Raw genomic sequence first — 25,362 nt, 5'->3', positions numbered from 1 at the left:
TGACTAGGGGCAGCTGTAACACCCCAAAATTTGCCCTCCTCATTCATGCATTCACTTTTTAGGTCATTTAGCATTTCATACCACATTGCATCATGTCAATCAGAATTAGCTCCAAGAAGCTTGAACATCATCCAGGACACTTTATGGGCCCTATTTAGACGATCAGTCAACACAAAGAAAAGACTTGAGGTACTACCAACAGGTCCAAATGGGGCCTATTCACCGCGCAAATTGCCAAGCTTGAAGAAACGAGAATCTGCTGCTGAGCTGTCATGCTCGCTAGGCGAGCAGATGCTTCGCCTAGCGAAGAGTACTGTCATGCTCGCTAGGCGAGCAGATCCTTCACTAGGCGAAGGGCGCGCATTTCAGAAAATAACAGAAAAGCTTTAGGCCTCAGCTGACCTCATTCTAAGCCCACAAGTTCTCGAAAATTAGTCTATAAATACTGAAGTTTCAGTAGAGGGAGAGGGAGGAGACACTTGGAGTTACACTTGGAGTTTCAATGGAGTTTCACCGAAGAAAGGTCTTGAGAGAAGGAGAGCTAGGAACTACTCTGCAACAATCTTCAGGCAGCTCTGAGAAGTTCACTCCGATTCACACACTCTTTTGCCTCTGCCTCACGCAAACCCTAACAGAGCTTTGCAAATCAAGCCGCGCCGTTCGATCGGCCTCTCTCATCAGGTATGCCTTTGTTCCTATTACTCTATGAGTTAAATTTGAATACTATGAATGCATGAGGTAACATCAGGTTTTGCACACGGGTTTATGTTTGCGTATGAATATGTGAATAGTGTCTTGAATGTTTAATAATTTCGTTTCCGAAATGAATGCCATAGGGTTTGGAATCCTTGAAATCGTACTGTTATCGATGGGAAATTCAAAGCCCGTAGGCGCTCGCTAGCCGCTTCGCTAGGCGAGCACGCAGCGAAGCTTCTTTAAGCTTTCGCCAGGCGATGCAGTAGTGAACGCAACAGTTTTCATTTTTTTTCTTTGTTCTGTTTGTTCTAACTTGTCTTGTGTTGCCATGGCATTGTTTTCCTTAGATTTCATCTTGTTTGTCTAACCTTTTGTCGAGTTTTTGTGAGGACTCACATACTCTTGCAGGGATACCATGCGGAGGTTTATTCTGATTACCCGTACTGACTGGCTTTCTTTGATGGTCTAGCTGGAGAGATTTCAGGGTTGCTTATCCCTTTAATTGCTGAAACTTCGGATCTTTATCCGTGTGGTAATTTTTTCCCTTGCTCGTACTTTACCGCTTTCTTAGCTGGAAGACCTCGATAGGAGGCAACGTTTGAGCCCCTTGGTGGCATTTTACTTTGAGATACTTGTTTTGTGTTTTGTATTCATATCCCCACAGGTAGCGCGGTTCCTTCGTCAAGGACTGCCTTTTTGCCCTCGAGCATCCCAAACCCTAAAACCCAAAGCAACATGTTATCTCCTTCTACTACAGGCGAGTAAGTCTCCAAAGATCGAGCATCCGGTAGATTGCGTAGTAACGTTGTTCGTCCAAAACCCAATCCATAATCTCGTAGTTAGTCGAACTACGACTTGCTCTGATTCTCATTCCAGATGAGATACGTAGGCATAAGACGCGATGTCTTAGCGAGCACACATCCCCCTAACCCATAGGTCAGCCGAGCTACGAAGACTCTGATTCTCATATTTGGATGAGATACGTATGCAGTGGATGCGACATCCGCGCGAGTCATTTCTCTTAACCTTTTTTTAGTAAATAAACACATTAGGTAAACTCACACCCTTTAGACAAGAACTACAAAAGTGGATCCCGTAGAGTACTATGGATGCGTAGGGGTGCTAATACCTTTCCTTCGCCTAACCGACTCCCGAACCCAAGATTTGGTTGCGAGACCCCGTCTTGTCCTTTCCTTTTTCAGGTTTACTTCGAGCGTTTCCTTTCCCTCCTTGGGGATGAATAACGCACGGTGGCGACTCTTCTGTCATTTTCTTTCGCCGGTTGTTTTTTCGCGCACTGTATTTTTCAGGTTGCGACAAAATGGACGGTGAAATTGTTGAAACGCGAAGTCAAGCATTCGAAACCGTCAAGGTGGAGAATGCTCTTTTTGCCAAAGAAGAGGAGAAGCCGTCCATTTCTTCATACAAGCAGGATGCCGAGGTGGTGAAGAATGGAGAAGCTCCAAGTTAGGGGAAGATGATGGACATCACCACCAAGAAAGACCGATTTGGAGTAGGTTATCAGTCGGGCCGAGGCTCGTCGGGACAAGGCAGAGGACGTCGTCCGTCATTCACATTCACCAGTGCTGGAATGCTGGATCCAGATCACATCTGTATGGTGGGTGAAGAAGTTGACAGTGACTGCGAGATGGATCAATGGATAAAACCGTGCGTACCAGGGATGGGAGTCCAGAACTGGAAGGCCGAAACGATCATCACTGTCACTCTACTCGAAGAGTAATATTTTCTGTTTTTCAATTTTATTTGCATGAAAGCCATACGTTTTGCCCGAAACGTAATGGTTCATGGTAAGGGCCACCTCATGTTTCATTTTGCAATATTTGCATCATAAATAAATGGATGTTTTTCAATTAAAAGCGGTGTTCCGTGTTTTTCATTTATTTTTGCAGTTTAATAAAAACAAAAATAAAAATGGCAACGTTTTCATTTTATTTTTCAATTTGTCTCGCTCCAGTTCTAAAGCAATGCATGAATCAACATTCATGCAGATGCGATCATTCTCCGGATCTCCTTGATAACAATCTTGTTACACCCTCATATGACTTCGACAATCCGATCTATCATGCCGAAGAAGAAGGCGAAGAAGATTGTCAACTATCGGAGGAATTAGCCAGGTTGTTAAAACAAGAGGAGAAGGTGATTCAGCCGCACGAGGAACAAGTCGAGGTTGTGAATCTGGGTACCGACGAGGTTAGGAAAGAATTGAAAATTGGGGCCGCTTTGGAGGCGAGTGTCAAGAGCAGAATGGTAGCATTGTTGAAAGAGTATGTTGATATCTTTGCCTGGTCTTATCAAGATATGCCAGGGTTGGATACCGATATTGTTGTGCACAAGCTACCGTTGAGAGCAGATTGTCCTCCAGTGAAGCAGAAGTTGCGCAGAACTCGACCTAAGATGGCCATGAAAATCAAAGAAGAGGTACAGAAGCAGTTGGATGCTGGTTTCCTAGCTGTCACTAATTATCCACCTTGGGTCGCAAATATTGTGTCGGTCCCGAAGAAAGATGGGAAGGTGAGGATGTGTGTGGACTACCGGGATTTGAACAGAGCTAGCCCGAAGGATGATTTCCCACTACCTCACATTGATGTGTTGGTAGATAATACAACTCAATTCTCGGTGTTTTCCTTCATGGATGGCTTTTCTGGCTATAATCAAATCAAAATGTCGCCAGATGATGGAGAAAACAACGTTCATCACACCGTGGGGCACTTTTTGCTATAAGGTGATGCCATTTGGTCTCAAGAACGCCGGTGCTACTTATCAGAGGGCCATGGTGACTTTGTTTCATGATATGATTCATCATGAAATCGAATGCTATGTTGATGACATGATAGCAAAGTCCCAAACAGAAGAGGGGCACTTGGTAGATCTGGCCAAGTTGTTTGACCAGCTGAGACAATTCAGACTGAGGTTGAATCCGAATAAGTGCACTTTCGGAGTGCGGTCCGGTAAATTGATGGGGTTCATTGTGAGTGAAAGAGGAATCGAGGTCGATCCTGCTAAAGTAAAAGCAATACAAGAAATGCCTGAACCGAGAGCAGAGAAGGAGGTTCGTGGTTTCTTAGGTAGATTGAACTACATTTCACGGTTCATATCTCATCTAACAGCCACATGCGAACCTATATTCAAGTTGTTGAGAAAAGATCAAACGGTCAGGTGGAATAGTGATTGCCAAGCGGCATTTGAAAAGATAAAAGAGTATTTGCAGGAGCCTTCGATTCTGATGCCTCCTGTGGAGGGACGACCATTAATTCTGTACTTGACGGTCCTCGAGGGGTCTATGGGGTGTGTATTGGGGCAGCATGACGAGTCTGTTCGAAAAGAGCATGCCATATACTACCTTAGCAAAAAGTTTACCGACTGTGAAACAAGATATTCACTGCTCGAGAAAACTTATTGTGCTTTTGTCTGGGCTGCTTGCCGACTGAGACAGTATATGCTGGTTCATACCACTTTATTGATTTCCAAGATGGATCCAATCAAGTATATTTTTGAGAAGCCAGCATTGACCGGACGGGTTGCGAGATGGCAAATGATTTTGACTGAGTATGATATTCAGTATACCTCTCAGAAAGCGATAAAGGGGAGTGTATTGTCTGATTACCTCGCCCAGCAACCCATTGAGGATTATCAACCGATGAAGTTTGAGTTCCCTGATGAGGACATCATGTTTCTCAAATCAAAGGATTGTGAGGAACCAATCCCGGAGGAGGGGCCTGACCCTGAATCCGAATGGATTCTGATGTTTGATGGGGCCGTTAACGTGAATGGTAGCGGTGTTGGTGCTGTTTTGGTTACGCCGAAAGGGTCCCATATTCCTTTTGCTGCCCAGCTAACATTTGAATGCACTAACAACGTGGCTGAATACGAAGCTTGCATATTGGGGATTGAAGAGGCGATTGATTTGAGAATCAAGAACCTTGTCATATCTGGAGATTCATCTTTGGTTGTGAACCAGGTTAACGGAAAATGGTATACGCATCAATCTCATTTAATTCCATACCGGGATTATACGAGGAGATTGTTGACATTCTTCACCAAGGTAGTGTTGCACCATGTGCCGAGAGAAGAGAATCCTTTGGCAGATGCTTTGGCTACTTTGGCTGCCTTGATTAAGGTGCAGTGGTGGAATCAGCTCCCCAGTGTTGAGGTGGGACGTCTGGATAGACTGGCTTATGTGTTTGTTGTTGACACAGCGCCTGATGATGAGAAGCCGTGGTATTATGATATCAAGCGCTATCTGGAAACCCAAGAATATCCTGAGGGGGCATCCAAGAAGGACCGAAAGACTCTGCGGAGGTTGGCCATGGTGTTCTACTTGAATAAGGATGGGGTTTTGTACAAGAGAAATTTCGATTGGGTTTTGCTCAGATGTGTTGATGATAAAGAAGCAAGCCAATTGATGAAAGAGGTTCACGAGGGGTCGTTTGGTACCCATGCCAGTGGGAATGCAATGGTGAAGAAGCTGTTAAGAGCTGGTTATTATTGGATGACGATGGAGGCCTAATGTTTCAACTTCGTGCGGAAGTGTCATAAATGCCAGATTTATGCTAACAAGGTGCACATGCCTCCAAATCCGTTGAGTTTGATGTCATCTCCGTGGCCGTTTGCTATGTGGGGAATTGATATGATTGGGAAGATTGAGCTTACGGCTTCGAATGGGCACCGGTTCATATTAGTGGCTGTTGATTATTTCACCAAGTGGGTGGAAGCAGCCTCTTATACAAACGTGACAAAGCAGGTCGTCGCCAGATTCCTGAAGAGAGACATCATTTGCAGATATGGGGTTCTCGAGAGAATCATTACTGATAATGGTTCTAATTTGAACAATAAGATGATGGCAGAACTGTGTCGGGAATTTAAAATTGAGCATCACAATTCTTCTCCTTATCGTCCGAAAATGAATGGGGCGGTCGAGGCAGCCAATAAGAATATTAAGAAGATTGTGCAGAAGATGGTCGTGACCTATAAAGATTGGGATGAGATGTTTCCGTTTGCATTGCATGGGTATCGAACTTCAGTGCGTACTTCTACTGGGGCAACGCCTTTCTCGTTGGTATATGGAATGGAAGTCGTGCTACCGGTTGAGGTTCAAATTCCCTCTTTGAGAGTCCTGATGGACGTGAAATTGCAAGAGGCTGAATGGGTAAGAACTCGGTACGAAGAGTTGAGCCTGATTGAGGAGAAGAGGTTGGCAGCCATTTGTCATGGGCAGTTGTACCAACAGCGGATGAAGCGTGCTTTTGACCGAAAGGTGCGACCTCGGGTATATCACGTAGGCGATATGGTATTGAAAAGGATCCTTCCTCCTCAAAACGATCGTAGGGGCAAATGGACACCCAATTATGAAGGTCCATTCGTGGTCAAGAAGGTTTTCTCCGGCGGAGCCTTGTTGTTAACGACCATGGATGGTGAGGATTTTCCATCCCCTGTGAATGCGGACGCAGTTAAAAAATACTTCGTATAAGAGACCCGCTGGACGAAAAGAATAAAATAGTCCAGACAAAAATGGGCATCCCGGCGAACCGAAAAGAAAAAATGAAAAGGTTCGGGCAAAAATTAGGGATAAGAAAGAAAAAACTGTACACCCGGCAAGTCGAAAACCTGAAAAGGCGACTTGGGCAAAAAAGGGTATCCCGGTGGACTGAAAACCCGAAAGGGAGGTCCAGGCAAAAGAGGGATTGAAACGAACAACTGCGTCTGGCATGATCGTTTGCGCTTTGGTTATGACACTTGGGTAATCCCTGGCAGGGATCAGTCGGAAACGTCTTGTTCAGAAGGCGGAAAGAGCGGAGAGTCTGAGGACATATGGGGTGTAACCGAGTTGGAACTCGATGAGATCACGGTTTTACATTGCCATTAGGATAGATTTTTCCTTTTGTGCGCAATTACCTCTTTTCAGGAATTGCTTCCTTTGTATTGCTCAGTTTTGAGCCACACTTTTTCAATCAATAAAATGCATATTCAGTCAAATAATTTTGTTTTTATTACCGCTTTGATTGCAAAAACATCCAAGTGTTTGTGATAAAGAATCTTTTCATTTTAAGACATACAGGTCCCTTCCAATGCATGTTTATAAGATTGAAAACTTGAAATCTTATTAGGAAGGTTGAGTGACCCAAGTGTTGAAATTTTGGCACGCTTGGGACACGTTTTTATCTAACGATCTCTTTTGCAGGTGCTGTTAGATATTTTCTCTCACTTGCAGGTGTGATGAGAAGCCTTTTTGACAAAAAGATCCCCGTGGGGTCCAATTAGGGACCAGGCGTTGAAGAATGGTGAAAAGACGGCGAGGGATGACGACGATCCTGGATATTAATCAAGAAGACTCTTCAAAGTCTGAGGACTGGAAAGTTTGTATAAATCCAAGAATTTCGATCTCCGTCGAGTACGGAGGAGTCGAGAATACAAGGTGATGAATCAGAAAAGTCCAGACGAGTCTGGGAGCTCTCAAAAGTGGAAAGTTGATGTTGGGTTTAGATATGGAATACCAGGGTTCGACGAGTCGACGGGTGTTCTGCACCAGACTTTCCTTGTTTCCCCAAGCAGAGTTAGGATTGTTACATCCTCAGCCATTTCGAGGTCTGTGTCTTCCCTAGCAGGGTCGGGATGGTCATCTCCCCCATAGGTTTTAGATCGATATTTCCTCAGCAGCCAGGCCTGAAGGTTGTTATTTTCCTAGCGGAGGTGTCCGTTGTTGGCTTTTCCCCCAACAAGTCAGAGACTGTTGTCTTCCCCGTAGAGTGCGGTGGTGGTTTCTTACCCAGCGGAGTCCCCAAGTGGATCGGGTTCAGTGGAGGTCATCCCTGGTAAGGGTGGTCCTTTCCCCAGCAGGGCGGAGATCGGAGTGTTGTCGAGTTCCTCAACAAAGTGCCTCGAGCTCCCCAGGAGAGTCCCTCGAGGGGGATACTTTTTATGCATTCATCATGTAGATAAGCATAGCATATTGCATAGCTAATTGCGTAGCATTTCCATAATTATGGAGCATTACGCTAAAAATCATCAGCATGCATCAGCATTGCAAGCATAAGCTAGTCTCAAGCCGTGGTTACTGTTTGAGGATTGGCTTCGCCAGAGGGTGAAGATGTTACTCCGAGGTGTTTGGCATCGTGATGTTGAATCAACAGTATTCCCCAGTAGTGCGATATTGGAGGAGGAGTTTCTGTCGGGCGGGGATGGAAATGTTAATTCAAGAAGTTTTGGGGTTCAAGAAAAGCAAAAAAATAAAGAGAGAATAATCCCTAGCTGAGCGCAAATTGTTCGTTTGCTAGGTTTGAATAGAGGATAGCATGCTCATGGCTTGTTATCCCCGACATGGGTCGTTGGCACGCGTGCCGCCTCATGTATCACTATTCCTTATCTCTGCCGATGCTGACAGGCATGACAAGTTTTTCGGGTATTCAGACCAGTTTCCGATTTTCAGATCGAAGAAGCTTCCGAAGTTCAGATCGATGCAGCTTGCGGCGTTCAGGCCAGGTTTCCGGTGTTCGGACCGAGGTGGGTGTTCAGACCAGATTTTCCGATTTTCAGATTGAAGAAGTTTCCGACGATCAGGTTGAAGTACTTGTGGCATTCAGGCCAATTTCCTGGTATCCAGACCAAATTGGTGTTCAGACCGAAGTGGTATTCAGACCGAAGTGGCATTCAGGCCAGTTTTCCGGTGTTCAGACCGAAGTGGTATCCAGACCGAAATGGTATCCAGACTAAAAGGGCATTCAGGCCAGTTTTTCGGGCATTCAGGGCAATCTCTCGGCGATCAGGCCGACATTAATACTCTCATGTTCCGATATTCAGTATTCAGACTGATGAGCGGCGTTCAGGCCATGATGGTTCCTGTGTTACCATTTATTTTGGTATCCAGGTCAACGTTCCTTTTCGGTATTCAGGTCGACTTTCTCCGTACCAGACGGGTTCTTCTTTTGAGATTGTTTCTTTGCCGATTCTGACAGGCATTGTTAATTATTTTCCCGCGGAGTGCAAATTGTTCGTCTGTTCTTGGTATTCAATCACTCTTCACCCTGATCATCTGAAAGCCGAGGCTATTCATATCGACAAGTTCACAGTGGATTGAATAGGGGCAGCTGTAACACCTCAAAATTTGCCCTCCTCTCTTGGGACTAGCTTAGCATATTGCATTTCATTTTGTAGGACATTAGTCATTGCATATTGCATATCATGGAAAATACACAAGTCATCCTCCTAAGTCTTGCTCAGAAGATAGAGAGGTTAAAAGATTCTAGCTTGAGAGTCTCATGAATTGATCACTAGCCATCTGAGGGTTTGTGCTTCAGTTAGGGTTTATGGTTTGTTTAAGGAGGTTGAGTGTTATCTTATTTGCCAGAGTATATCACCATTATCATGGTTTTATCATCACCAAGAAGTTCATTATTTCTGATCAGATTCCTTGGGATTAGGGTTTTGACCTCTGGTCAACCCTAATCAGTTGCATTCTACCAGTCAGGGTTTTTCAAGGAGATGAGATCTTTATTGAGATAGAGATCATCATATGGTTTTATTGAGCTTGTATAAGCTAGGGTTTCATTTTTGGAGCCATTTCATCAAGTGGTTGAGGCTCAAAATCATCTGTGCATGACCAAGTCAACTGCAAGTCAACTGCAAAGTCAACTGTGGATTTGAAGGTGGGAAGAGGTTAGAGATGATTCATTCATGTTCAAACAAGTCTCATTTGACGTTTCAAACATCAACATTGAAGAATTTGAGGCCAGATCAAGATTTTCCAAAAATAGCAGGTGACCTGTAATTTGAATTTTCCGAAAATGGAAAGATTTTGGACCAACTTCAACTCAAGATTACATCATCAAGAAAGCTTCAAATGAAATTGTGTCCAACATGAAAGTTGAAGATCTTTCTCTCCCATTTCCAAAAAGTCCAAGATCATGGATGTCTCATGTGTGGTTGAGGAGTTATAGTCCAATCATGGCAAAGGGTGTTTCAAATTTCAAATGGACATATCTTTCAAACCAAAACTCCAAATTGAGTGGTTCTTTTTGCATTTTGATCCTTATAACATGTATTTTCCCAGCATATCATTACATGGCATGAAATCTCATTGCATGATCAATGGTTCACTCATGAAGATTTTTGGGAAAAATTGCATAAACTCATTTTGTTTAAGCATGGACATACCAAACCATTTCCAATATGTGCATGAACTCATTTTTAGTAGTTTTGGGCCAAGAATGTGCACTGTTCACGTGCATGGGGGTGCATGGACTGAAAATTTCATTTTTGTACTTACACCACAAAATGGATCAACCTCATTTGCATTTGGCCTAAACAGTTCCTAAACATGATTAGCATGAGGTATAAGTACTTAATCATAACTGTTTTGATCAGAATCATCAATTTCAGATCTAGAATCAAAATTCTCCAAAAATTCTCTCTCAAACTTTTGCCAAATTTCTTCAAGCAAGAACACTTTCTATTGCACAATTCATCATCATGAAGTGCTGTTGAGTATAATTAGACAAGAATTCAAGAGGAATCGTGGCCTATCGAGCTAGGATAGAAGCTTGAAGCATCCATGGCAGTTGAAGATTGAGCTGGTTCTGTGCATCATTGAGCTTCTATTTCATCATCATTCATCTCACAAGCATCATAGGAGAGGATTTGAAGCGTGGCAAGGCTTGGAAGCACGTGATTCCAATTCTGTTCATCAAGATGTCAGTTTTTTGACCTCTTCGATTTTGAAATTCATTATGCTAGTTGTATAGATCATTGAATGGTGGTAGTTCTGGTACAAATTTGGAATGATTTGGTGCGATATTCACAAAGTTACATGCGATTAAAGTCTTGATGTTGATTTTGATTCTCTTCGATCCGTGTTTATCTTGTTATTTTTGCATGAATTGTTGTTGGATTCTTAATGTATGTGGCATGGCGAGTTGAATGGTGAGAGTTTTGCTGATTTCTGGAACAATTTTTCATTTCTGGAAATTTCCAGATGAAGATCTTCATGATCTTCATCGTGTTTGCATGGTGTTCATACATTTCCAGTTTTCCTACGGATTTGGCTGGGAAACGCATGTGGTTTCCTACGAAATTCAAACATGCGCGTGTTTTAGGGTTTGATGGTGAAACTGCGTCGTTTTGAGGTTGGCGCGCTTGGCATTTCAAAATGCGCCAGGGTTCGATCCTGGCTGGGGACAGTTCCAAATTGCCTTGCATTGTTCCTATTTCCTTCATATTTCATGCTTGCTTCACATTTTCATTTTCAATTTTTCTCAAACTTCTAAAATTCACCATAAATTGGAAAATGCACCAAATGACCTCCAATTTTTTGCATTGTGATCCTCATCCTGTCTACTTTTTTGTGATTATTGAAATGCAAGTTGTGCCTGGCCTGAAAAATGGTTTGTCCTAGGGTGATTGCACATGTATGTATGCTTGACCTTGCCTTGTTCCATGCATCATAAAATGCTCAAGAATTATCCAATGCTTCTGAAATTTTGCATGCTATTTCTAGACATGTTGAGTGACATTTTGGCTTTGATTTGAGATTTTTCCCATGATCCATCTCTATTTTATGATTATGCTAAGTTGGTGTGACAATTTGTGTCACACATGTGCTTGTCTTGACTTATGCTATGTGATTGCCATGCCTAATGATGTCTAATGCCTCTAATTTTTTTTTGTAATGATCATGTTGTATGTCCTGTTTACTCATGAATTTTTCCAAGATTATTTGAATCATTTTTTATTTGATGTACATTTGTTTCTTCTTATGTCTCAATGTGATCACCATTTGCATACCTTGTCATGTTTTGTTCATGAAATGAATTTGGTTAATGATTTTGGTATGGGACTTTTTGAGAGGTGTTCTTGATTGAATGAAGATGATTCATGTTAAATTTCATGTTCTGGTTTGGATTTTTGATTCATCTTTGACCCTAGGCTTAGACCTAGTGGTTTGTGGCTTACATGTGGGCTTTGATTTCAGGTTTAAACTTCCAAGTCCATAGTTGATGATGCTTCCACATTTGAGCATTGATGTTTGCTCTTGATTACTAATATTTGTGTGTTTTGTAGGTTGATGCTAGCTCATTTGAGTTTGCTTTGTGGCTTTCACATTGTGAACATTGTCTGTCTGTTTGTTATTGCCTGTTGATTGTTTGTCTGTACAATTGAACTGATTAGTTTAGATTTTCCACAGGTACCTAAGTTGCTTAGAGTTCATTTGAACTTGCTTTGCTTGGTTGCTTAACCACTAAGGTATAACTCTTCTGAATTCATGTAGTCTGGAAGACCTGTCCTGTTATGTGGGCAGGCACCTGTCTAAAGCCCTCCTTAAGAGGCAATGCTTGTGAATGTTTAATTTTGTGCCAAGCAGGTAAAGACCTCTTAGGAGGAAATTGGCAGATAAAAGAGATGTGTAATCCATCTCCTGCTACTCAGTGTGTCATTCACTTTGCTCACACACCATGTGTTGATGCATTGTGGATAATAACCCAAGATCATGTTGTGTCAGTCACTTATGGAGAAGAGTTCATACATTCTGAACTCCCACATTTTCTATTTGAGTCAAGCTCTCCCAGGCCAGGGATAAGAGCTGTGAGGTCTTACCCTCACTTCCTATTTCATCTGCTTCACCCTAACTCTCAATGTTAGGGTTAAGAGCTAACCACACCCCATTCCAGTTGGCTTGCTTTTGCAGCCTAACCTTGTATGAGCCCAAACTGTTTGCATATAATGTGTGTGCTTGATTTATCGTGCTTATGTGTGTTTGGCTGTGCTATTTAGGATAGCTTGCTCCCTGTGCAAGTTAGATAGAAACCTCAACCTAGGACCATTGTGGATTACATGATAACTATTAGGCTCGAGTCAGGCTCCCTTCTAGTTTGTCAGTTCCCAGTCTCTGGTTAGGTTAGAAGTTTCTTCCCTGTTAAGGGGAACTACGTTGCCCTGATCCTCATACCAGATGAGGTACGTAGGCAGGAGATCGTGCGAGATCTCTCCGGGCACCCTTTTCCTTTTTTGTGTGTGTTTGCTTGACAGCTAGCAGGCTCGAGATCCAGACTCCCTGTTAGCTTGTTTCTTCAACTTTATTGTTGCTTTTGACGACTCAACGTCCGGTTAACCTCTTATTTGCTTGGAGTCTGACGTAAATCCAGCGATTGGCAGTCGGTTTCCTGCGTTTGTTTGCTTGTTTGCTTGGAGTCTGACGTAAGTCCAGCGATTGGCAGTCGGTTTCCTGCGTTTGTTTGTTTGTTTGTGTGGAGTCTGACGTAAGTCCAGCGATTGGCAGTCAGTTTCCTGTGTGGGTTTTGTTTTGCGTGCGTTAGCCGAACTACGGTAGCTCTGATTCTCATTCCCGATGAGATACGTAGGCATATGATGCGATATCCTAGCGAGCCCGTTCCCCTCTTCTTCCATCTATGTTTCCTTCCAGTGTGTGTGTGTGTGCAGTTTGTGAGCAGTGTTTAGCAACCTTTCTTCTATTCTTTTGTGCGTGGATCCCGTCGAGTACGACGGATGCGTAGGGGTGCTAATACCTTCCCTTCGCATAACCGACTCCCGATCCCATCTTTCTCTGGTCGCGAGACCATGTCTTTTCCAGGTTTACTTCGAGCGTTTCCTTTCCCTCTTTTGGGATAAATAACGCACGGTGGCGGCTCTGTTTGTTTTATTTCGTCCGGCGGTTGTTTTTCGCGGATGCGACACTTTGTTAACTTAAAAATCTACCCTTCTAGAATTACAACTGCCTCACTTACAAAACGACTTTCTCGAAAGCGCTACGACTAAATGTTAGTAAGAGAAAGTATACAAAAATATTTTTATAGAGAGAGTGAGGAGTGAGGAATGAAAGCTCACATTTCTGGATATGAAAATATGTGGGAAGAGACCTTTATTTAAAGACTCGAGGTTAGCACAAAAAAAGAAATTTGTGTGGACAAAATTGAAGAGCCAATCGACTGATATGATATTTCAATTGATTGGTTGACATAAAACAATCGATTACTAAGTTTTAAAAGGAAATACAAGATATATAGATGTTTCCCATCATTAAAATGTTTCCTTATGTGCTTAGGGCATATTTTTTCACTAACCCAATCAATTGGGTGAAGTGTCAATCATTTGACAAGAACAAAAACTTGCCTAAGGCTTTTATGACAACTCCTAACTCATCTAGCACGACTTCAAGGCATTTTTAGATCTATTTTCTTAAGAAAAATAAGTTTGAAAACTTTTTTAAGTGTGTTTGTGATTAGTTGTATACATTACGATAAAATCCTTATGCTTTTACAATGTATATTCACTAAGACGTATCATGGAGAGCTTTCATGTACTTCAAGACTTGTCAGGTACTTCCAATCTTGTAGACTCTTGCTTGATATTTTCTTTGAGATGAGGCTTGATTTATATTCCATTTAGATTCCATCATCAAAGAATTAAGTTTTTCAAATTCCATTGATCTTCTTGCATCTTTAATTGCTTTACACTTGACTTTAGATGTTATCATCAAGGAGTAGATGTTATCAATCGTTTGGCAAGAACAACAACTTGCGTAGAGCTTTTATGACAACTCATAACTCATCTAGCACAACTTCAAGGCATTTTTAGATCTATTTTCTTAAGAAAAATAAGTTTGAAAACTTTTTTACGTGCGTTTGTGATTAGTTATATACATTACGATAAAACCCTTATGCTTTTACAATGTATATTCACTAAGACGTATTATGGAGAGCTTTCGTGTACTTCAATACTTGTTAGATACATCCAATCTTGTAGACTCTTGATTGATCTTTTCTTTGAGATGAGGCTTGATTTATATTCCATTTTGGTCCCATCATCAGAGAATTAAGTTTTTCAAACCCTATTAATCTTCTTGCATATTTAACATCTTTACACTTGACTTTAGATGTTATCATCAAGGACTAGATGTCATCATCAAACACATGTTCTTCTTTAAGAGGGTTCCTTGACCAATAACCTGCAAAACATGGTTCAATATTCTCCCCCTTTTAATGATGACAATGTATCCTTCAGGGAGGTGGTAAAAGAAATATAAAATGTTTGTTTGGTGTAATTAAACTTCCTCTTAATTAAGTAGAGAGTATATTTTACTCCCCTTAAGAGTATACTTCTTCCCTTTTGTCGAAATCAAAACGGTGGGTAAAAGATAAATTGTGATAATGTAAACATTCAAACATGTTGGAAAAAATAAACATTTAGGAGAAAAAATATCATTCTTTTTATTAATTGATATTGCTAGGAATTCAAAGTACAAAAGTAAAATTAAGGATTGAAACAATGCTGAAAACATGAAATATAATGAAATTAAACACTTTTAAACATCTAGGTGAGACTATCCTTCATTAAAATCATCATACAAGAACACGTCTCATGGTAGTTGTGTTTGATTTGGAATGAAGTGTCAAGTTATGAAGTCAAACTTGTCATTAATCACATTAATCTTCCCAATTATGACTTTGAGTAGGTCTACAATTGAGGATAGTTAAAATAGGTTGAGGAATAGATTAGTTGAAATCATCTATCTCTATGGATACTTTTTGATAATTTTCTTTTCTTTTCTTGTCATTTGAGGAGGCTTTTCAGTCACTTTTCTATTGATAATCTCAAATGTCATTGTTGGTAGAACTGATTTTCCTATTTTAGTTGTTTCTTCTTTATAATCTTCATCTACAAAATTGAATCCCGTATGTTCCATAATCTTTGTGATCAAATTACCATATGACATAAATAATCATTCTTTCTTGTTTCCCATCATTTACTCGATTACTTGTTTTGCCCAGTTCACCTTGATTTTGTTTTCTATTGACCACACAACTTCAACATCAAACTGGGTTATGAGGCTAAAGTTGCGATTTCTTAGAGAAAGTATGTGATTGATCACATAGTGAATCATATGACTATTAAGGCAGATATATCCATCAGTGAAGGATTTAGTATGGAGAGTGATAGATCCTTCATAAGAGAGGATGCATCAAGCTTGAGATTGAACCTATATCATTTGTCTTCGGACTCGAGGATGATATCTTCATAAGGGAGATTCAAAAATTCCCCAAACTCTTTTACTGACAGAAATATCCTATGCCTTTTTACTTCAGATTGAACTATTTCATCAGTGAGGTAGAGATTTGTGAAGAACATTTTGACGAGTGATTGATACATCTTTCTCGAGGGACTACAAAGGAAGGTGGACAAGTTAAGTTCTTCAAATTTTTTAAATAATTCACATTCTTTATAAGCTTCTGAATTTAGGGTGTGAATTCTTAGAAGGGTTCGATCGATAAAATCTTGAAAAAATATCACTTCTTGTTGATTGGTGGTGAAGAAATCAGAGAAGGGGTTGACGAAAAAACTTAACCTTTTGGAAGCCATGATGATTTTGAAAGAATAATCTCACACTCACAAAATTTAAAAGAGAATATGCAATTCTAATAATGAAGAATGAATACATATTTATAGCGTACTTTCTGATGATTTGATCATGTATTTTTTTTAGAGTAATTAATGGAGATTTCACTGATTGAAAATCATATCAAATCAAAATCATTAAAATCTTTCTGAATTTTGTATAAGTTTGAAAAAACAAAGTAAAATATAATATACCGAATGGAAATTCTATAATCAAACTGAAATAAATTTTTTTATAATGGTCACTTGACGTGATTATCAAGTCACTTACCATACTATCTCACATCAGTATGTCAAGCAATGTGAAATATATATTTCAATGGATGCAAAACATCATTTTTATTGTAGTACATAAAATTGCCAATTTTAAATTTCTTTTTTAATCATTTAGATCCAACTCTTAAAATTCAAATAAAAATCCTTTTTAGTATATCAAACAATTTGTTAAAATAATAGCAACTGACAATAAAACTCTATTATAAGAACTTCTTGAAACTGGATTGAATTATTTTGTTCCATTATTGACACTATAAGCTTTGTGTATGCGATAGCATACAAAAGGGAAAGAAAAATCCAGCAACATTCTATTTACAATTACAATATAAAGAGTCCTCTTTAACTTGAATCACTTCAAAGTCTCATTTGAAATCAAATACCAACTTAAAAAACAATTTTTTAGAAAGAAAAATTCAAACTTCCCAAAAAATTAACATAATTTTGAAAATATTACACTAATATGACTCTACATTTGTGCACAGATGATTCTTAATTTATAAAAGAAATTTTGATTAGGCTTTTCTAATTCCAAATGGTAGAGATTGGTTTATCCTTTGTGTAACTCCTTAGCTTAAACAAGACATAAACAATCATTCCAATTAAAAATCCAAGTGATGCACTAGATCCAACTAAAGAAACAGCAGTGCAAATAAGTGCCACAAAGAAATCTTGCTTGCTATTCATGTCCCTAGCACACAATGCAAGTTCAATTCCAGCAAACAAAAGCAAAACACCTAAGATCCCAACTGGAAAATGGTTCAAAATATGTGCCAAAGAAGTTCCTAGCACCAACCCTAATACCAATTTTCCAACACCAAGAAGTACTACACACCCTCCACTCCTTCCACCAAATTTATATTGTCCCGCAAGTCCACCGGCACCATGACAAGTTGGTACAGCACCAAACCAACATCCAACCAAATTCATTAGTCCAACTGTTATTGAAATTGAAGTAACTGAAAATTCCCTTTCAGGAAAAAGATCGGTTGACAACTTACAAACCGCTATGACAGAGTTCAAAATTGATAACGGAAGTTGAGGAATTGCACCCTTGACAAAACCTTTCTTCCATGAATGTTTACTGAATTTCACAAGTTCTATTGAACTAGGTCCAAAGGTAACTTCGCGCGCAACTTTGTGGTTTCTTATAAAAACCAAAACAATCCCCAACACAAAGACTAAAAATGCAGAAGGAAGTGAAAAAACAATCTTTCTCAATCTATTGATCCTATTGTTTCTTTGTTCGTCTAAATCATCGCCATTTGCAACAACACCGCAACCTCCACGATTCTGTTCACCGGCTCCATTCACAATCACAATAAAAAAAGCACAAAAGATAGCTAGAACCAACCCATCTAACCCAAACCATGGTCTTTCACCTAAAGCTTTAGACCTAGGAAGATCTTGCACGTTCCTCGCGTATTTAACAGCGGTTAAAGCAAATGACAAACCTTGTGCTAGTTGAATTCCTCTTACAACAGGTAGAGGAATGAATTTGTACACAAGCTTCATCAATCCTGTGATGCCAAGAATGAACAATACACTGCCGGTCAAGATTCCTGCAGCCATGATCTCGGGTACGCCGAATTCTTTGTCTGATAAGGCCACAGCGGCAATTGCCTTCATAGGCTGGACAGGCATAGGGACCCCATAAACGATACCAGTGATGATGTTGTACACACCTGTAAGTAGTAATCAACATGTTATGTATCATGACAAGAGTCTACCCCATAGATGCTGTTTGCATTAAAAGAAAGAAAAATAAAACATAGAACATACCGTTGAAAATCAATGAGGTGCCAAGGTTGAGATCTTTAGCTAGAGTGAGAGCCAACACTATGGGTATGTAGGTGCCAAGGTCACCCATGGCACCATTAAGTTCAGCCCATTTTGAATGGAAAACCAAGTTTGTTTTCAATTTATGCACTGCATCTTTGGCGGTGAAAAAGCTTGTTGTGGATGAAGGGTTAGTTACAGCAGTTGGAGATATTTCAGGTACTTCAGGATCTGATGGTTGAATTAAAGAAGGGTTTTGGTTTTCCATATAGAATATGTATAGTGGCTAATAGAGAGGTTTAACTAATGGAAGAAAATAATATGATTTATAAAATGTGAAGTAATGTTTGTTTATTTATAAGAATTCTAAACACAGTGTTGTCAGCAACTTGATGTTTGTTTAAATTAATATTAAAAATGCAAATAAAAGTTGCCTTTTCAAAAATTTCAAATAATTTTCGTTTCACTATTTAATGATTGAATCGTCATTTTTCTATCTATTTTTCTCATTATTTTAACCATTTTTACTATGTCTCTTTTGGTTATGACATAACTAATCTATAATACTTTGTCACTTTATCTAGTGTTCTCTTGATATATAATGTGAATGCAAAACTATCACTTTTCTTGCTTTGTTATTTATTCACTTATAATTATAGGCTAAATATTATTTGTTTTCATCGCAAGTTTTAATCTTACCCCTTATTTAACTTTTATTATTCTTTAAATATGAATATTCATAATAATCAGATTATATAGAAAATAAAAGATAAATGGATAATAAATTGCATCGCTGTATTTTTTTAAATGATAAAATCGATTATCTTGAAAATTATATTTTATTACTATAAATTTTTCTAACTTGCAGGTTCTTTAACTAATAGAGTTTTTCAATCATAGTTTTATCTTTTTCTTCATCTATTAAGTGATTTCACATATATTTTCTTATCTAAAATCATCCCTTTAAATTCTTTTTTTTTTTTCATTCAAATAAGTGATTTCATATAAATTTTTTAGTTTTTTACTTCGTGATTTCGTCGTCTTATTACGGCGTTATTTTGTTTTTCTGTCTTGGTACGATGTTTGTTCGGTTCAGATTGATAAATTAGTTTCGACTCAGTGCATATTCAATCAATGACTTTGACATCGTCAAAGCTGCAGATTCAGAGACATGGGTATTCCGAGCATTTCAATTTCGTCATATTTGTAGGCTTTGTCAATTTCGTCAGATGCAGACAAGGATTTTTCCGTTATTGATAACACTAAAATACATAGTTCATTTTGACTCGATTTGCATACGTTTTAGTGTCGTTGTACCATATTTGTAGTGTTACGCTGCTAGGTTGTGTATGTTTCTGGTACTTTACAGATGGAAGTCAATGCACAGAGAAACCAGACAAAAATAACGCAAACGGGGGAAATGACAAAAAATACACTAGTGGCACCCTCCGAGGCGCATGCCATGGTGCTAGCCGTGACTAGTCAGTCATGGGATCCATCAAGAGAGAGAAAAGGAGCAAAAGAGATGGATTCAAAGGCCACGACGCTCGTCACAAGGGCCATGGCACTCACCACGCATTGTCAGCTGGCCACGACCATCATATTTCACTTGTGGCGGCCGCCATAGTGCATGGGGCCCGTCATGCACTTCGTGTGCTGAAAAATAGCAATGGAAAAACCCATTTTTTCCTCATTCCACCTTATTTTCCTCCACACGATTTTCACATGTTTGGACTTCACCTTCTACACTTGTAACAATATAAATAGGTAGCTCCATTAGATTTTTTTTGCATCCAAGTATCCCAGTTATATCATAGTATTATGGAAGTTCATTTTTAGTATTTAAGCAGAAATTTACCATTGTAAAGTAGTAATTTTCTCATATTGAGGAACTACTACACCTTAGTGTTTTTAGACTTTGTTGTGTGCTTGGATCAAACAATTTTCTTGTCATTTGAAATTTAATTTAGTTTATTTTCATCTTTACATTGCAGATTCATTTAAATTATAATTTCTTTACTTTTCAGTTTTTATTTTAAGTATTCTATAGTTTCTGCCTTATCGTTTCAATTGTTTTTGCTTTACTATAAATATTTTATTTCCTTTAATCTTGTTTTGAGTTCTTCCTTTAATTCATCTGCAACCTTTACTATGTTTATTTTAATGTATGTATCATGTCTCTATTTGAGTTGAACGATTATGATTTTATGTTTATTTTTGTAATCATGTCCGGCTAAATTTATAGAGCCCAAATGTGAGGACCGTCGCTCCGACGGGACTCGGTAAATTAGTTTGGCGTATAATTTTAATATTAACTTATTTTTCTAATTCTGATTTTTAGTTTTAAAATCAAAAAGGTTTTGCGCGAAAACGAAAATACCCAATTACTGGTCAACAGCGCGACAGTGAGAGGCCCATGCTCGGACGTAAAAATTGGATTTAACTCTCTAAAAACAGCGACAACGCTTTAGTGATTAATTAGGATTTATTGGTTTTAAAAAATTGTTTCAAAATTGTAAATTGAGTGAGCGACAAGAAAATATTTACGGTTTCAAAATATAACACGGGTTGCACGAAAGTGAGCAGTGTTTTTAAGGTGGTATTTACTTCCAATTTTCTTTTAAGAACCAAAATAAAGACCAAAGATTTATTGAGTCCTAGAGGTGCGACTAAAATTACATTCTGGTCTCGATTTTATCATTATTCTTACTAGCCAACTTTTGTTTTCTTGTTTAAATTTTCCTTCCCAAAACAACCAAATTCGATTAGTCTTAAATTTACATAGCAACAATAGATAAGAGTTAAGTTGATAAAAAAATCTTCGTGGGTTCGATATCTTTTATATTACTTTGATAAAGTCCTTGCACACGAGGATAAACTACCACAAGGTTAGACATCAGTTAGATGCTATTAATGTGGGCGTTGTGAGTTTGTCCGCAGATTCATCCTTTTCAGATTATATCAATTTTTTAATTTGTATTATTCGATGTATTCTATCAATTCGAATGAATGAATGTCGATTTTAGTAAAAAAAACTAATATAATTTATTCAAATTCTGATGATTAAATCAACGTGGGCTTTCAAAATATTTGGGATTTCTTTTAACCAAAATATATCTTTTTTCTTATGAGCAAGATAGAGCTAACATTTTTTTTGGATCTGTTTGCATGAAAAAATCTAATATTTTTTATCCGATTTTTCTTCCTTTTGGTTCTACAAACCATTGCACTTCATTCATTCCTAGGTTTGTTGTCGTCGCTGCCATTGATGGCTGGAATGATACTCTAGTTGTCACTCTAAAAAATTATCTTGGTAAAGCAGTATTTTATCGTGAAATCTACTGCAAGGACCATTGCTTGAGCTTCTGGCATCATTGGAATGTTTCATCCATACGTCACCCATGTCATCGCCGTAATCATATACCTTTTCTCATCTCGAACAATGGCGTTGATACCCCAATTATCATCCACACATAGGTTTGTGTATGTATTAAATTTTAGCTAACCCTCTTTCTGAGCTTCCCACTAGTTATGAATCATCTTATTACCCATTCAGCATAGCAGGATAAATGTCTAAGGGTCCAATATTATTGCATCCTATAAGGGTATCATTGCATTCTTTGGGGTATCATTGTGCCCTTCGAGATATCATTACACCCTTCGAGGTATCATTGAACCCTCAGAGGAATCTTAGGATCCTAAGGGGAGCCATTATCCCTAAAGCTTGCTTAGATAAATCATATCTTCATTTTGAACTGGATTGATAACATAATATTATGATAATAAGGGCTCGTCAATCAATACAATGAACATACAAGAACGATACAAAGATAAAATCAGTTATTCAGCATAAAAAGTAAAACAAAGATTCCATATAACATTAAAAGCCTATAAAAGGTACAATAAAAAAAGTATTTCAAAAATTATTACAATAAATGCGTTTACAAATAACTATTACCTGGATACAATCAATTTTATAGCACAACAAATGCATTATACTCATCCAGAGTAGACATGGTCTCGTCTGAGATAGGCTTACTTCTTTGTCAGCTATAATGTAACACCATATAATAAATATCTAAAATTAGTATACATTGTTAAACATAACATTAGTCATAGGCAGTCCTCTAAATTTAATCGCTATGGTTGTCTCAGAGGGAAATATAAATAAACAAAAGTAGTATAATACAAAAGTGGAGTTACATGATTAACAATCTCACTTTTAAAAAACTAATATATATTCACCTAGGTCACATCTTCAATTATTAGGTTGATCTATCTTGTTAATCGTAAAATCCAGTTCTTGAATGAAAGTAATAAATAATATGGGGTAAGTACTAATTTCTCGATGGGTATCCTACTAGAAATCTCAAAATATAATCACTTAATTCCTATTTAAGTAATTGATTCATGATTATCTATACTTATTGAAATCCTATGAATTTCTTATTTGAGTCCCTGAATACAATTATGATTATGTCTTAATCTGAGTCTGGATACAATTTGAGCCAAAGTGTTTAGATCTCCGAATGTGAGAATAATCCAAGAATCTAAACCTATTTGACAAGTGAACATGAGGGAGCCTAATAATTAGAGCTACCACTGTGGTTATCATGATAAATTTGATACACATTCTATTTTCGTAAGGTTTGAGATAATTTTATCCTTGTAGTCGATGCCTCGGTTACAATAATTTACCCATCTCATCATATAAATGGAGAACCCACTTAGCTATGTGTGTGTATGCACGTGTGCGCTTGATCATGTACTTAGGTTTTTATAATTATTTTGATCACTTAATTGTAAATGGAACAAGAGTGATATTGGGTTACTAAGGTAATGCACGCACACACATAAAAATCATTTCAAACATTTCTTATTTTTTATAAAACTTCTTAAATCCAATCCCAGAAAGTGCTTAAATGACCAAGAAACTTGATTGATCAATTAGGAAGGTAAAATACACTAATCAATTGATTAAGTGTTGCTTGTAATCGATTACAACAAAGTAAAGCACCTCTAAACAATTAAGAAGTTTTTTAATCGATTATGTGACATAAAAATTCAAAATTTCCTTTTTGTGTGAAACTAATTGATTAACATGAATTTAAAACGTAGAATGCGCTTGGATCATATTGTGGTAGATCGGAAATAACACGTCATTTGCGAAAGGGTTTTGAAAGTTGCCCTAAGGCGAAAAATTGTATTGGATTGGTTGTGATTGATTTTAATCTGAGGATGAGTGTTGAAAATTTATCTTGATTTGAATTGTACTAAAGTATATGAATGGAGGTGAATACTTTGAACTACTAGGTCATACGTCCTGTATCCAAAGATATTCAGAATAAGGATATGAATACTCTCTCTTATTCCTTCTCTGCTTCTTAAGACTTGTGGCACACAATTTGTATCATAATTATTAAGTGTTTTGAAGTCTTATTAAGAAAAAAAGAAAAAAAGAAAAAAAGAAAAAAAAAGTTTTTTTGTTTTAATGGACAAGTGAGAAAATTAAATTTTAATTGATGCACGAAAAATAAAATCGAAATCAGAATTAAAATTAGGTAAAGAATGAATTAGTAATGAAGAAAAAAGAGAGAAAAAAAAAGAAACTTGGTCATTTTTTGGGTGCAAATAACAATTAAAATAAGGCCCAATGGCATAAAAGACCCACATGATCAGTTTCGTCTTATTCTTATTTTGTCTTTTGCAATTTGTCTTTAGGACCGAGACAATCAACCAGAAAGCACCATGTGGCGCAGATTAAATAAAGAAAAAAAGAAATATAGTAGGACATGTGTCATTGTCTGGTGTATTATGGGTTTATTCCACATTATTCTTCATTTGTTCATAGTTTTTAATTTAATCCACTAAAATTATCAAATCCAATAAACAATATGCAAATTATATATCACCAGACTTAATTTTTCGCAAGGAATCTAAATATGTGATCAAATTATGCAAATGAGACCCGAATTTTAAAGAGTCGAGCGAAAAAATAATCACATGTTTGGAATCATGGTGTAAATATTGCTTCTAGTGATGTATATACATGTTATTAATGGTTAAGAATTAAAAAAATCAATATTTTTAAGTTTATGTGTTCTATGCCAAAATAAGTGATTGTTCAAATAAGCAATTCACAACAGTAGCATAAATTAATCAACAATCAAACATCCAATAATTCATGGCAAGGGTGTGGAAGAGGTGAAGGATTACTGACAGAGCGGAGGTTTTCCCCAGTTAGTGTTGAAAATCGGAGTGCCGAAAAGAAACCTGAAATACTTCAAGAATAAGCTCCTTTAATCCAATTAACTTTCAAGCTTGATGATTATTTTGTATGATGAATGAATGTACAAGATGAATCTTGAATGTAGAATATTGATTAATAAGCTTGAATTGATGAACTTTGAATGATGATTGTTGATGAACTTTGAATGATGATTGTTGATGAATCTTGACAAATCTTAGATCATGATTGTTAATAATAATGTGTGAATTGTTGATTGATAATTTGCGGCCATCGAGTTGTGGCTAAACTCCACCATTTTAGAACTTTAATGTGAAGTTCTATATGGTGATGGATATGAACTTTGATGATGGTGAGGGAGTGAAGAAAAGAGAGAGAATTTGAGAAAAAAATAGTGAGAAAAAATGGTTAGTTTATATGGTTTTTCTAGTTAGGTTAGTTAACCCCCAAAATTGTGGGAAATGACAAGTTTATATAGACTTTGCAAGCGAATGAACACCCTTGGATTGTGATCCAAGTAAGAGGTTTATCAATGGTTAAAAATTAATTTAGACTTTAGCTGCAGATCACCAATTTCAACCCTTGGATTAATTGTTAAGAATGGTTAGGATTGAATGAAAAAATTGAAAGTTAGGATTTGTGTTTGTTTGGTAGTTTTGTGTTAGTTTGGTAGTCAGGGTACTTAAGAGTTAATTGGGTAATTGAGGGTTTTGTGAGGAATGAGGTAGTTAGAGGCAGAAGTGTTGGAATTTTTAAGAAGTACCAAGTTAGGATATAAGGCAAAGGGTGACTAGTAATTAACTTTAATTTCAATGCTTTTGCCTTTGGTTTTTCACCAATTTTGCCTTGAATTTTGAGTGACTTAACTCATGAGTTTAAGTGCTTTTGAGAAGTGATTTTGTGTTGAAAATAAGCATTTTTGAATGGTGTAAACTCATGAATCAAAT

The 25,362-nt window shown here is 37.9% G+C and overlaps 1 protein-coding gene across 2 annotated transcripts; it reads right to left on the bottom strand.

Annotated features, from left to right (window-relative positions):
- Window positions 1-7,804: 7,804 nt before the first annotated feature.
- Window positions 7,805-18,498, bottom strand: LOC127105775 (molybdate transporter 1). 2 transcript variants are annotated; one of them, XM_051042980.1, is made up of 3 exons: window positions 18,172-18,436; window positions 16,936-18,074; window positions 7,805-7,831 (listed from the first exon to the last, which is right to left on the bottom strand). In XM_051042980.1, exons 1-3 carry the CDS (start codon window positions 18,434-18,436, stop codon window positions 7,805-7,807), a joined length of 1,431 nt encoding a protein of 476 aa, XP_050898937.1. The 2 variants fall into 2 exon arrangements, with proteins under 2 accessions (XP_050898937.1, XP_050898938.1); XM_051042981.1 differs by lacking the exon at window positions 7,805-7,831 and having other exon boundaries at window positions 16,572-18,074; window positions 18,172-18,498.
- Between the last annotated feature and the right edge of the window lie 6,864 nt (window positions 18,499-25,362).

The sequence above is a fragment of the Lathyrus oleraceus genome, chromosome 7 (assembly GCF_024323335.1).
Source record: "Lathyrus oleraceus cultivar Zhongwan6 chromosome 7, CAAS_Psat_ZW6_1.0, whole genome shotgun sequence".
Lineage (NCBI taxonomy): Eukaryota > Viridiplantae > Streptophyta > Magnoliopsida > Fabales > Fabaceae > Lathyrus > Lathyrus oleraceus.
The sequence above is the reverse complement of the archived record's forward strand: the minus strand, read 5'-3'. Positions and strand labels throughout refer to the sequence as shown.